The following is a 15,348-nucleotide window of genomic DNA, read 5'->3' on the forward strand; positions in this document are numbered from 1 at the left end:
TTATTCTCTTAATCTTGTGTTCCCACCATTCACATATGTCTATCCCCTAACAAATTCATCCAAATATATAAACTAAAAGTAAAGATGAATATAAAAAGTGATAAAGCCTTCTGCATTTTATGCCTAGTTAGCTATTTGAGGTCGTATAGACCTAAATGTTATGTAGCATGTTATCTCTTTGCAACACAAAGAAATTCAAGTGTTGAATGATGTTACAAAGCCAGTCAGGTTTTTGTTATAACTTCTTTGAGACTCCACTTCCTTATTTGTAAGGTAGGAGATGGTAACAGCAACTGTCTCACAGAATTTTTATAATAATTAAAGGAAATGAAATATAAAGGAAATAGTTTGCCCACAATTGCTAAGACTGAAGACCTTGGCCAGGTGTAGTGGCATATACCTCTAAATCCCAGCAGCTGGGGACGCTAAGGTAGGAGGATTGCAAGTCCAAAGCCAGCCTCAGCAACTTATCAAGGCCCTAAGCAACTTAGTGAGACCCTGTCTCTAAATAAAATACAAAAAGGGATAGGGATGTGGCTCAGTGATTAAGTGCCCCTGGATTCAATCCCTGGTACCAAAAAAAAAAAAAAAAAAGAGAGATTGAAAACCTTGGTATTCAAGGTATATTTCATGGACCAGTATCTTGAATCCTGGCATATACTGAATCAGAATTTGCAATGTTAACAAGATTCTCTGATGATTTTTGTATATAATAAAGTTTTAAAAGCAGTGATTAAAGAGGTTTTATAGTAGTTCTCAAGCCACACAGCTTATTAGAATCACCTGGTTACCTTTTAAAAACACTTATTTTTGGGGCATTCCCCCAGATTTACTGAGTTAATTGGTGTAGGGTGGGTCTCTGGGGTTAGGATGATATGAAAGCTTCTCAGTGAATTAGATGCATTGACAGAATCAAGAACTATCTGGCTCCTCCCAGCATCCTCCTCCCCATCTCAAATGACACTTACTATATGTGTTCCTTTATTGGAAATATACTTATTATTAAAAAAAACTTTGAGAATATATAGAGACATAGGAAAAATAATATTGAACTATAATGCCGAAGACCCAAAGATATCTTAGTGTATTTTCCTCTCAGTGGGAAATAATTATGAACAATTTTTAGTGATTTTTCCTCTTAATAGTTGTGATTGTTTTACATGGTATTTTTTTCACACAAGAATTTTTCCATGTCATTAAAATTCTTGATAAAATTATTTTTAAACACTTGTGTAATATTCTAATGAAGACGTTTTAAATTATTTTTTTAATCATTCTACTTTTGAATATTTGGATTATTTCCATATTTCATTATAATTAACAGTTCACCAAAACTTTTAAAAGCAAAACTATTTCTGTATTTGGTATTTTTATCTTCAGAATAAAGCCCCAGTTTTATGTATGGTATAAATCATATAAGAGTATTTAAATCAATCCCTCTCTCTCTCTCTCTCTCAACACACACACACACACACACACACACACATTAACTGTTTACTAAAAATGCGTCAATTTACATTCTGTCTATAATGCACAGTAGTATTCAGTACTATTTTTTTAAAGATGGCTAATTTCATAGATTAAAATATTTTCAGTTTAAATTTCCTCAATCAACAATACAGTTACTATGCATTTATTTATCCATAATATCTTCATACGTGTTAGAAGTTTATGGATTGACCTTATGAATTATCATCTATATCCTTTGCCCATTTCTCTTTGAGATGAATTTGATTAAATTGGAAAAGAGCATTTATATATTAAAGGTATCAGTGCTTTGCCACATTGTCTCAGTTTATACCATTCAGTTTTCATTATAGTATTTCTGACTCAAAATAACTGTTGTTCATAGGTAACCAAATCTACCAATATTTTCCTTTCAAAATCTTTCATTACTTGCCCAGCAGACACTTCGTTTTTTCCCTAGTTTGTATGTGGTCAATATTTTTAAAACACAGCTTTTAAAGCTATCTGGAATTAATTTTGATATATATTATGAGGTATTTAAATTTAATTTTTCAAAAGAACAAGAAAACTTCCCAACATTCTTCTCTCCTACATAAATTTGTGGCAACTTTTATCCTATAATGGTTTCTTACAAAAGATCTGATCTCTATTTTTATACCTATACTTTAATATTTTAATAGTCATGACATCATATTAAGTTTAAACATGTGATTATTATTCTAATGTTTGTATTTCCAAAACCAACCTTTCAATAAGTTCGAAAGAAAAACTCATTGTCACATTGATTGGAATTGCTTTGCTTTCTTTCCTAAATTAATTTAAGGAGAATTAGCATATATACTCTATCTCATCTTTTTACTCAAGAATTTGTTAAATCTTTCGATTTAGTCAAGTTTTATTGTCTACTTATAAAGTTATGTGATTTTCTTTATATATAGCCAGAACATTTCTCAACAAAATTATTCCTAGGTTTTATTTTTGTTTTTGCTTGATTTGGTTTGGTTATTGCAGTTAAGAATTAAATCCCATTGTTTCTCTTTTTATTTTCTTCTCTTCTTAATAAGTAGTGTTTATGTATAAATTATCATTTTTATAGGTTTATCTTATATGCAGGAACTTCTCTGAACTTTCTGATCAACTCTAATAGCTTTTTATTGATTCATTTGATTTTTCTGGGTATATAAGTATATATTTTGCAAATAATAATTTTCATCTCCTTTTTTCTTTCTTTCTTTTTTAAAAAAAACTGGGGATTGAACCCAGAGGCTCTTAAGCCACATCCCTAACCCATTTTTATTTTTTATTTTGAGATAGAGTCTCACTAAGTTGCTGAGGCTGGCTTTGAACTTGCAACCGTCCTTTCCCAGCTTCCCCAGCAGTTGGGAGTACAGGCCCGAATCACTGAGGTTTATCATCTCTTTTTTAATGACTTTTTTTGGGGGGCGGTGGGGAGGGACAGAAGTGTCTCACTGAATTCAACTTACCTTCATAAACATTTTTTGAAATGACACTCACCACATAGTTATTTTTTCCTTGATTTTACTGGAAAAGAAAATTTAGAATTTTCTAAAATTTTATCATTATGTATACTATTTGCTGTGAGTTCCATATTGACATTCTTTATCATGTTAAGGAAGCATCCTTATATTTCTACTCTTTAAAGAGTTCTTTTTAAAAAAAAAAGAATTGGTGTCAAACTTAGCAAATGCTTCAGAGCATTTGTTAAGGTATCTGTGTTACCAATTTTTCTTTGAAGAAGGTAAAGACGGGCTGAAGTTGTAGCTCAGTGGTAGAGCAATCGCCCAGCATTTATAGGGCCCTTCGATTCAGACCTAGCACTACACAAAGGAAAAAGAAAAAAAAAAGGAAAAGGAAAAAAGATTCCAAGTAAGTTAAAAATAAAATCATTTATTACAGCTTCAAGGATCATATATTTTTATAAAAAGAATAAAGTTTTAAAATAAGGAATAAACAAAGCTATATCAGGTAAATGTAAAAAAACAAGGACGTAGAAGAATAGTATAAAGTAAAATTCAAGGTAACAATGATTCATCAATGTTGTAATTATACTTACAAGGTTATGATTGTCTATGATAAGTATTCTTGTCATGTTATTTCATCTTTTCTTTTATTTATGTAGGGGATATGTTTGTTGATGTTATCGATTCTATTACCTATTTCTTATTTTTTCTTTTGCAGTTATACTATGTTTTATTCCTTGCCCCCACCCCCAGCATTGATTTGGAAAACAGATATCTTTTAAAATGTTACTAGTTGTTTAAAGATTTTAATTTTGCTTTTTAAAAACCAGGATGTGGGTGAATGTACAGATAGTGCATATGTGGATCCTCAGCTAAGAATTGCTTCCTTCTCACAGAATTGCAACATTCATTCAGGTGAGCGATAACACGTGTTGCCACCCAATAATGAAATAGTGGCCCTGGACAACTGGCTGAGTCTTTTCATATAGAACATGCTTTTGTTCCCACGACATCATGCAGAAGTCTCGGTAGCCTATGGGCCTTTCTGAGAACTTCTCATCCCTCCCCTGCCCAGGGTGCTGCACCTGCTGCAGCTGAGACTGTCCTGCAAATGGCCAGAAGGGAATGTGGTGAGAGAAGGGAAAGTTTCTGCTTTCTGGGCAAAACTGGCCTGCAGGTACCATGCCAGCTGGTCTTGCTTGTGTACAAGTTGTTCTAAAATCTGGTGTTGTAAATTCAAGATTACTGTCTTGTTTTTAACCACTCAGGATAAAATCCTTCTAACTAAAGTTGCGATTCTTTTTGCATTTTATAATGGAGAATAGAGAGATAGTGTGAGTTTATGGTCAACTCAGTATTTCTTTCAAAAAGAGTTGGCTTTCCTTATATTTGGGAAATAGTGGTATACATTCCATGATGAAAAGCATTCCAGAAGCTTCCTGTTCATCAGAACCACAAGACTTGAAATTTTCCCATTGGAGAGTCACCCCTATAAATTAAACATTGGTTTTAATAGTTTCCATCAAATATGCAAAAAATCAGGAAAAGTGTAGCATACTGATTGAGTCACTGACACCCACCAGTTGCATATGTTTGCCTAAACACACTGGGCTCTGAGGAGGGGAACAAAGAGGTAGGAAATGAAGGTCATACTGAAAATATTCCCTGAACTCATCCCTGAACCTGAGCTACCATGTGGCCCTCTATAAATTAGGATGCTAGATCTCATGTGGGAGAAGTACTAGGCTAGGCTGCTTCTCCAGTGCACAGGCTGACTTAAAGTCTCATTCTTTCAGGAAAGGATCTTGTAAAACCACATCCCAAGATTTGTCCCGGCTGCCCCTTCGAAATACCTCTCGACAGCCCTGAGCTGGCAGAAGCACTTACTCATTCCATTACAAAGCTTAATGCAGAAAATAACGAAACTTTCTATTTCAAGATTGACACTGTGAAAAGAGCTACAGCACAGGTCTGTAAATTATGCTTAAAAATGGGGATGTAATAGTCTGTGCAAATTGCTTGCTACTTTTACCACTGATCTTGGCTCTGGATTGGGAAACAGTTTATTTAATAATGGAATATGGTAAGATTTGAATTGTGAACCCAACTTCTCTGCATGTTTCATATGTGATTTTAGGTCTCTTAAAACATTCTGTTTATGGGCTGGGGTTGTGGCTCAGCAGTAGAGCGCTTGCCTAGCATGAGTGAGGCCCTGGGTTCGATCCTCTGCACCATATATAAATAAAAAAAATGAACGTATTGTGTCCAACTAAAAAATTTAAAAAAAAAAACATTCTGTTTACTATCTATAAATGACTAGGGTGAAGATAGGATAATTATGTCAAATCACTTTTCAAACTTCTAACATGCTGTCCAAATACCAGCAACTATATTATAATTAATAAAACTCAGGATTTTTATTCTATGGCTTTCCATAGAATTATAGAACACAGTGCCTTGGGCTCAGCTATATCAGTCAATTGGTCATTGACTGGACCATCCACACTGTCTTACCTCCATGTTGTTTCTCTCACTGCCCCCTCTGCCTGAGGTGCCTTTCCCTCTTACAGGTGCACAATTGGGGTTCATCTCCAATTTCATGCCTTGTCAGTAGAGGATAAGGGTTGTTCTCATCTGGAGTCAAAAGACAGCTGTACCACAGCATCTGCCACTGGCATCCTGGATGACCCCAGGGTAATTCAAATAATCTTTGTGGCCCCATATGTGAAATGAGTAGCTGGATTAGAAAAGCCCAAATCCCTACCAGCTCCAACAGTCTATGCCTGTCATGTGCATGGACAGATTCCTATTGCAGACTCAAATCTGGCTTGCCTAACTACAAGCTAAAGAAAAGTAATCAAACCAGAATCAAGTTGTTGCAGCCAGGCAACATGATCTTCATAGTCCGGTGAGGAAATTCTCACTTAAAAGCTCATATTTTGGGCTCAAATTGAATTTCTAGAAATATAAAATAGAAGTCTTTATATACAATGGTATTTACTGAAGTTTTACTAAGATCAAATAATGGTAAGCTGCCCAAATGACCAATAATACAAAATGATTACACAATGCCTGTTATATTCCTACAATGGAGCATTAAACAGCAATGGGGGCAGGGGCAGAAGTGGGGGTTTCTTGGTAGCAGGGACTGAACCCAGGGGAGCTTAACCATGTGGCTGAGAGTGAGCCAGGGTATCACTAAGTTCTTAGGGCCTCACTGAATTGCTGAGGGTGGCTCTTAACTCGAAATCCTCCTGCTTCAGCCTCCTGTAAACTGGAGTTACAGGCATGAGCCACATCATCCGGCATTGAGCAGCAATTTAAAAGTGTCTTTGTGACGAATGCTTGATGTAGACAATGTCTTATTATAATAATCAATGACGAAAAAAGGCCATAAAGTTGAATATACATTGTTCTCAATTATGTTATAAAAAACACAGAAAGCAATACTGAGGAGACATGCTTCAGACTGTTTGTTAGTTGGGGGGGGGGGGGCCTGGGGTTGTGGCTCAGTGGGAGAGTACTTGCCTTGTACCTGTGAAGCACTGAGTTCAATCCTCAGCACCACATAAAATAAATAAATAAAATAAAATAAAGGTATTGTGTCCATCCACAACTAAAAAAACATATATTAAAATAAAAACAGTGGTGGGTTTTTGGCAAGGGCATAATGGGCTATTTATTTTTACTTTCTAATTTCTTATGTTAGTTTTTTAATCTAAATAAGTAATCAGACTTTATTAACATAATCACAACTGACACTTAGATCTATGACTCAGGTGCTCTACCACCCACTCTGCAACCTCGCCACCTGTGCTTACTTGAAGAGATGTACATTCATGCCATAAACTCTTGAACTTTACATGTTCACTCTTGTGTGAAATCCTCTTCTGTGGTTGTTTGTTTGATTTTTTGTTTGTTTGTTTGTTTGTTTTTGTACCATGGATTGAACCCTAGGGGTGTTTAACCACTGAGCCACATCCCTTGATCCTTTTATATTTTTATTTTGAGACAGGATCTAACTAAGTTGCATAGGGCCTCACTAAGTTGCTGAGGATGGCTTTGAGTCAAATCCTCCTGCCTCAACTTCCTGAGCCACTGGGAAAATTGGTGTGCACCACCATACCCCTTTAAATCCCCTTATTCTTAATGTCACAGGAGTCATCTGCCATATATTATATGTCAGAGGTTTGCTGTCAAGAGAGAATGACTCATTCTCAAACATGAATATCACATGCTTGAGCACTTACAGTTCTCTCTGTAGATTAACTTAACATTCTAGTATGAGTGTGTGTTTACACTAAGGATACCAGGGGCACCCCAAGCAGTAATGTTGTGAACCAAAAGGAGTCACATGCCCCTTCAGTTAGTTGTCAAATCAATCTGAATACAGGATAAATTTCAAACCCCCTTGAAATAGATGAATCTGCACTGATTTTTTTGCATTTCAAAAGAGCAATTTGACTGCTTACACGTGGTCACTTAAGGCAGCCTTAGTGGAAGAAACCAGTTTGCTGGAAATAAATTAACATTTGAGGATTTACTGAAAACCGTTCGACAAGTGACCAATTTGACAAGTTGTTGGGGTATGTTTTATAGTTTTAGTCTTGTCTTGGCTTTGCATGTTTTGTACTGTTTGGATGCACATCCATTCCAAATTGGATTGATATTTCAGATACCAAACACTTTGTGAATCTTCTATTTTCACATTATTAAGTGAAACTTCTGACCTGTGATGTCTACTTTGCCCTGCCCCCATTCCTGCTGGCCCTAAGGCTGTGAGTGCTCTGCCTGCCTCTACTCAGATGAATAAATGTCAGAAATCTGTGTCTGATTCTTTGAGGGTTTTTTTCTAGGAATATCAAGGAATATGTATATATCTGAGATTGTGCAAGTTGTCAAATCACCAAACTACTTGCAAGTATGACAATTTACATTCACACAACCTGGGTATAAAACAATGATTAGGGATCTTGATTTGAATTATATTCCTATTAGCAGTGATTGGGGCTGTTTCCCACACCTAACACACACCAGGTATCATCAATGTTTTTATCCTTGTGAACACAAGAGATTAAAATTGATGTTGCACTGCTTTTTAAATGTGCATGTTACTGATCATCAATAAAATTACATTTTTTCAGGCTTAATAAGCATTTTAACTTTTTATTTGAAATACCTGCTCAAGTCTTTTGTCCATTTTTTGGTGTTGGGATTTATATGCATACAAATATCATCCTACATCATAATTTTCCTACTTTGTTTGTTGGGATTTATGAGACTCTGTTTTTATTTTTGTCTCATCAAATTTAAACAGTTCCCCCTTAATTTAGGAGTATTTATTCTCTATTTTTCACTGACAAATACCTTCCTCATTCTGAGTTATAATGAGTATACATATTATTCTAGTTATTTTCTTTAAGTTTTTAAATTTACTTGGGATTCATGTTGCTATTTGGTTTTCTCTACTTAAAAAAAAAATAGTTGGGCAGTATGAGTTTAGTCTGGAAAGACTTTTGATAAAAATGATACCTGATAATGATGGTGAAGTGGTTGTGATCTTGAGCCCTAGAATGGAAGATAGTACTAACTTAACCATACTGCCAACAAAACTATGTCAGAAAATACAGAGGAGTTTAGTTCTTCCTATGACTGTGCTCCGTACACCTCCACCTATCATCAAACATTTTCCAATGCTTTTAAAAAGCATAAAGAGATAAAGAAGGCTTGTAGAGTGCTTTTATAAATATAAAATTACACAGTCCTCTGTAACTTCCTTTTTTTAATAATGCCTCTCCTCAAGGTCAACAGATACAGATGTCATGCATTCTTTTTAATAGCTGCATAATATTACACACACATACTACATTTAAAACACTTAAAATCTATAATTAAATACTAAATAATTTGGTCAAGAAATTTGGCTATAAAATGTTTAATGGAAAACAGTATTATGCAGTGATTAAAACTGTTGTTAGAGATGGAAATCATTTCCTAATTTTAAACAAATGTGAGAAGCCAGCATGGTGGCACACACCTATAATCTCAGGTACTAGGGAGACTGAGGCAGGAGGATTGCAAATTCAAGGTCATTGTTACAACTTAGCCAGAACTTGTCTCAAAATTAAAAATTAAAAGAGCTTGGGATTGAGGCCCTGGTACTGGTTAAAATCCCAATACCTGAAGAAAAAAAAAAGAGAGATAGAGAGAGAGAGAAAGAAACAATAAAATTTCAAATATGTTTTACTAATTTCATAATTTAATCCACACAATTTCTTTATTGCTAACTCAGCATTCCATTGATTCAAGATTTGGCAGGGAAAAAAACTTGCAGGACAACAAGTAATGTTTGATTAAAATAGAATTATAGCCTGCTTTCCTCCATTTAGAAAAGGAAATGAAACAGCCAAATATTTTTTAAAATATTTTTAGTTGTAGATGGACACAGAATTTTATTTTTATGTGGTGCTGAGAATCAAACCCAGTGCCTCACACATGCCAGGCAAGTACTCTACCACTGAGCCACAACCCCAGCCCACCAAATAGTTTTAAAATACCTACAAACTGAAACTTTTATTATGAAATGTTTGTACTTTTTTCGGTACAACTCTTCAAGTTGGTCAATATGTAATTAAAATTTCAAGGTCCTCTCTTAAAATTCCTTAGGGTAAAAACATATAATTTATTTTATAAATATTTATTAAGCATGAATTTGGGGCTAATTACTTTTCCAGGTGGTGGCCGGGAAGAAATTTTTTATTGAGTTCACAGCCAGGGAAACCACATGCTCCAAGGAAGATAATACAGAGTTGACTGAAAGTTGTGAGACCAAAAATCCTGGTGTGAGTAGTAATGCTTTTTCACTACTTGATGTTTTAAGTAGCCCTTATTTAAATGTCTTATGAATAACACTTGTCTCTCTTTGGGCTTCTGTTTTCATTAACAGCAAAGTCTAAGCTGCAATGCTGAAGTTTATGTGATACCTTGGGAGCAAAAAGTTTACCCTACCATCAACTGTCAAGTGCTAGGAATGGTATGACTCTGATTGCCATCATCTCCATTAGCTCAGGATCAATTCTGCTCATTCTGAAAAGCCATATTGGGGGTGGAAAATGAACCATTACTGAAATGAACTGGGGGACTATCTTTTTTAAATGGGGAGAAATCTCACATTTCTTATGACTAAAAAAAAAAAGAGCAGCAACCCCCTTGATCACTTCTCACACATTGTTAGCATCCCCTGGAAGCTTCTGTGAGCTGGTAATGAGATGCAGTCCCTGCTATGAGGTGCTAACACTGGATACTCACCTTCGAGTAGAACCTGGGGTGGATACAGCACTGGGCTATGTTCTGTTTTCATCCAAGGAGCTTTGAGATGCAGACTCTCACACTCATTCCATATTTACTGAATCAGAATCTGCAATTGAACAAGACACCCCCCCACCCCCAACCAAGGGATTTATACACATGATTCAAGTCTGAAAAGCATTAGTTTGCATCATCTTCTTAAGTCTTAAAAGAACTCTGGGAAGTAAGCAGCGCTTTCCCCACTGTCAAGGATGAGACATTAAAAATTAGAAGACTGAGGTCCCAGAGTGAATAATAACATTTTAAGTGCTTCCTCTGTTCCTGACACTGTACAGAATTTTCACACACATTATCCATTAGTGTTCCTATAACCCTCTGAGGCAGTTACTTTTATTATTCTGTTTTTGCAGAAAAGTGAAGCTAGTGGCACTCGGAATCAAGTGTGGGTCAATTCAGAGCCCAAGCCTACATTATGCAGCTGATTACTAGAGGGTCTGGCTTGATTCCAAAGCTCATCTCTTTCACTACCAAACACTTCAACCATCACTTTCTCACAGGTAGTAAAAGTCTAGGTAGAAATAGCCTGCAAATCCATATCTTTCAACACAAGTTGCCTCTTTTCCCTTGTTCTGAGGCAGGTTCCTGTCATATGTGTGTATATGTATAGTCTAACACAACAGATACTGCATTACAAGCTTGTGAACATATCCTATTATGTCTCAGTCTAATAAAGTGTCTATGGGTATATGCTCCCTAATATATTTAGTTTATGAAGACACTTAGGGCCTTTTAAGATAAAAGCCGTAATGGTGGTAATAGAAATAGCATCGATTAATAAATACTATGTAATGGATGTACATAATTACAAACTTAGGAGATAACCTAGAGGTCATGTAGTTCAACCACCTGGTTTTTCCAGATGAAGAAAAAGCTCTCCATATTTTAGAGTATTATTAAGAACAATAATCAAATGTCCACAAATTTCAAGATCAATCAAAAGAGGAAAAGTTGTTATTCATCCTTTCTGGAAGAATAATATAGTATTTAAAATCTGACGAAGACCTGCTCCATTGTGAATCAAGATAGTAATGCCAGATCTCAGTCTCTTTTTCACTGATAGTGTGGCTTTTGCAGTAATGTGTTCATTTTAATATTTCCTGTTTAGATGACACTGATGAAAAGGCCTCCAGGTTTTTCACCTTTCCGAGTAGTACCAGGAGAAAAAAAAGAAGGAGGAACAATTGTAAGTCTACCCTACACTTCCATGGCACCTGTGCAAGATGAAGAACAGGATCCAGAAAAAGAGGAAGGACCCACTCGTGGGCATGGGTCGGGCAGTGAAAAGAAAATCAAACCTGGGCTTGGCCATGGTCATAAACAGGAGCATAAGCAAGGCCATGGGCACAAAAGGGGACATGGGGTTGGCCATGGTCCTCCAAAGCAAAATGCCCTTGGCCATGGTCAACAACAACAGCATGGTCTTGATCATGGATATCAACCCAAACTTGACTTTGATCTTGAACATGGCCTTGACCATGGACATCAAATAGGACATGACCTAGCCCATGGACATAAACATAAGCTTAAGCATGGTCATGGTCATGAAAAACATAAAAACAAAGACAAAAACAATGGAAAGCTCAATGACCAGAGACCAGAGCATTTGGCAAGCTTTCCTGAAGTTAGTACTACATCTTCTACACAGACAGAGGAGAAGATGGAAGGGCCAACACCCATCCATTCCCTAACCCAGCCAGGTGTAGCAGTTACCTCTTCTGACTTTCAGGACTCAGATCTCCTTGAAGCAGTGACACCTCCCATGCCACCAACTCCCACAGAGAATTATGATGATTTGATCCCTGATATCCAAATAAAACCAAATAGCTTTTTATTTGAGCTAATACCTGATTTTCCAGAAACAAACTCCCCCAAATGTCCTGGACGTCCCTGGAAGCCAGTTAATGGAAATAATCCAGTCATGGAAATGAAAGAATTTCATGATTTCGATCTCTCTGATGCTCTTTGATAATTTATGCAGCCATGGGTATTTTTTTAACACCTCATCATCCCCTCCCTGCATTGTCCAAATATAAATATCCTAATATGAGGCACCAAACCCATAAAGCTTCAAAACAGCCTAGAGAGAAGCAGTGAGCCTCCCAATGGGGACACCATCAATCTCGAAGAATTGTATAAAACTGTGTACCAGAGTTCTAAATCTTTTTTGAGTCTTCCTCACAAGTTTTCTAAATTGGCAAAGAAAATGGACCAATGTGCCTTATTACCTACTGTCATTTACTTTTCATGAATGCATACCTCAAATGTACTTTATCAATTTTCATACTAAAACTTGCCATTCTGAGCAAACTGACACCTGGTCCCTGAGTGTGTATGAAAATAAGGAAAGTCAAAGAGACTGAATGCTGAACTTTTTAATGGTGTAAAATTAAGTTAAACTAGACGCGGTAGATTACAAATCTGTAATCCCAGTGGCTTGGGAGGCTGAGACAGGAGGATCACAGGTTCAAAGCCAGCCTCAGCAACTTAGCAAGGCCCTAAGCAACTCAGCATGACCCTGTCTCAAGATAAAGTATAAAAAAGGGTTGGGGATGTGACTCATTGGTAAAGGTCCACCCGGGTTCAATCCCTGGTACCAAAAAAATAAAAATTAAAAATTAAATTAAGGTAAAACTTCTAGATATCAAACAGGGATGGCAAGAAAGAGAGACAGGTTAGCCAAAGGGAAGGAAAGGGAAAATTAAATAAATTGACTTTCTCTTTCCACATTGTGTTAGTTCTATCAGATACAGACTCCCACTTGATCAAGCTATTCTGATAATTCCTTTTCTGGGTGCAGGTGTTTCTCATAAGTCAATCATTTCTGTTTACACATTAACTATTACTTGCAACAGGGTTTTTAAATAGTTTTGTTTATTTTTTTGCTAAGGTTAAATTGAGTAATCTTTAGTTTTCAAAAGTTCTGAGTTTGATAGGGATATAAAGCAGAGGAAATAATATCAAAGCAGTTTGCTAAGCAAACGTTATTTTTATAATTGACAAGGGAATATCATTGAATGTGATGCAAACTTTGTTCAGAAATTTTGAGGAAATTCCTCTTTAGCCTCACTTTAAAATAATATAATCTTTGTGCTATGATATTGAAAACTATTGACATTTGAAAAAGAGAATTTGGTAAAAAGTGGGTATGGGAAAGTGCATAAAGATGTAGGAATATCATCAGTCTGGTGATTACAAAAGGATTTATGGTGATCTGGTTTTTCTCAGGATCCTAGTGTGATGGAGTCTCCATTATTGGATCGGTAGACAACACTGGGAAGTCCTCTAAATTATAGGCTTCTTAAAGTGTCATCTCTCTCTTGGTTTACTTGATTTATTGAAGGGCTAATTAACAACGCACAAGGTAGATATATAGATTTCCCAGGAATTTGGGAGTGATAGGCTTGGGAGAACTGACTTGGGGGAATGACAGGCCTGGAAAAGTATGTGGAACCTCTGAACTCAGACTTTATTTCCTTGTCCTTCCTTTAGATCTACCTATATTTATTTCTTCTATCCTGCCTCTCCCACAATGCAGATCAACTTCCTATTGCAAATTCCCTAGGCCATAGTACTCGTGGGGTTCTGCTTCCGTGATCCAATCTTGACAGAGTAGAATATGTTCTTAGCATGCACCAAGCTCTGGGTTCAATCCCCAACACCAAAACAAAACAAAATCAATCTTGACTATCACCCTAGACTTTCCCCCTTACCATTGTACACATTCTATTCTGTTGCTTTCAAATACCGAATCAGATCCAGTAATGCATGTGCAATTGAACATGTCCTAAGGAATGATTAAAGGCTGATCCAACCCTCAAGGAGATCCCAGGTTAGTGGAAGACACAGGCATATAAAAATACATATAATGAGCACAATTACAATGGTAGAGCTCTGTTTAAGCTGCAGTCAGAGGACAGAGAAGTCTGAGAAGCTGTAAGAAGCTGAGAGGTCAAGGAACCATCTCACACATCATCATGTTCCCAGGGCTCAGGCACAGTGTCCAACAGAAAATTAGTGTTCAATAAATATTCTGGAACTGATTAACTAAACTGATTTTGTGTGTGGCACAATGTAGAGCCCCAGGCATTCAGCATAGCAAAAGGTAAACACAGTGTATGTTTTTTCTCAGTTTACAATTGAGTGCAGCTATTCACAAATTTTAGCACACATCAGAACCTCCTGGAAGGTTTATTAAAACCCTAGTTGCTGGGACCCATTTCCAGAGTTTCTCATTCAGCAGGTCTGTGATGGGTCTCTAGAAGTGGCATTTCTAATAGCTTCTAGAAGTTTCTTGTGCTGCTGCACTGGGGACCATACTTTCAGAATCACTGGGAAAATGCAGTGTTTCTCAATCCTGGCTATATATTAGAATCACTTGGGCAATTTATCTTTTTAAAAAATACTTAGTTAGGAGCATCAGCCCACACCTACTAAATCAGATTTTAAAAGCTCTGTAGGTAATTTTAACATCAGGTCAAGACTGAGACCACTGATATGACAAATAATGATCTCGGAGTTATCATTAATTGCTTGTTTCCTATATACCAGGTATGGCCTGAAGATCTAATACATATTATCACCTCTTTGAACCCCATTTTGCAGGTGAGAAAGATGAGGCCCAGAGAAATGGGATAAGCTGGCAAGATCACATAAGCAAGTGTTAGTAGGGAGGCAGGAGTGAATCAGGACTCACTGACAAGAGTTCATGTTCATAGTTGCCAGATGACAGTGCGATATGAACCTCACAGAAACAGTGTCCCTGATTTGAATATTGAATAATGAATTGTTCTCTAGTTAGGCAAAGGGGCAAAGCATTTCAGGTATAAACCCTGAGTTCCCCATGTCTGCAGGCAGGAATTTGTAGGTATTATGGGAAGGATTTCTGAGCTAGTTAGGAGGACAGGAGGAGATGACCTTGGTGGCCCATACTCTTCTGAGAGTCAAGAATTCTATAATGAAGAAATCTAGAACCTGGGGCTGCTTCATTTGTAGAGACCTAATGAGACCAAGAGGATAAGGAGAGGTAGGCATA

The 15,348-nt window shown here is 36.6% G+C and overlaps 1 protein-coding gene across 4 annotated transcripts in view; it reads left to right on the forward strand.

Annotated features, from left to right (window-relative positions):
• Kng1 (kininogen 1) overlaps positions 1 to 15,348 on the forward strand; it is a 36,705-nt gene that overhangs the window by 13,496 nt on the left and 7,861 nt on the right. For 3 of the 4 annotated variants that reach the window (XM_048804037.1, XM_015499966.2, XM_048804039.1), the window contains 5 exons: positions 3,779 to 3,863; positions 4,745 to 4,917; positions 9,683 to 9,790; positions 9,895 to 9,981; positions 11,422 to 11,499. In XM_048804037.1, the coding sequence (XP_048659994.1) occupies positions 3,779 to 3,863; positions 4,745 to 4,917; positions 9,683 to 9,790; positions 9,895 to 9,981; positions 11,422 to 11,499 (531 nt within the window). Of the gene's footprint in view, positions 1 to 3,778; positions 3,864 to 4,744; positions 4,918 to 9,682; positions 9,791 to 9,894; positions 9,982 to 11,421; positions 13,425 to 15,348 lie in introns of those variants that run through there. The other variant, XM_048804036.1, reaches the window with a different exon arrangement.

The sequence above is a fragment of the Marmota marmota genome, unplaced genomic scaffold (genome assembly GCF_001458135.2).
Source record: "Marmota marmota marmota unplaced genomic scaffold, marMar, whole genome shotgun sequence".
NCBI classification, from domain to species: Eukaryota; Metazoa; Chordata; class Mammalia; order Rodentia; family Sciuridae; genus Marmota; species Marmota marmota.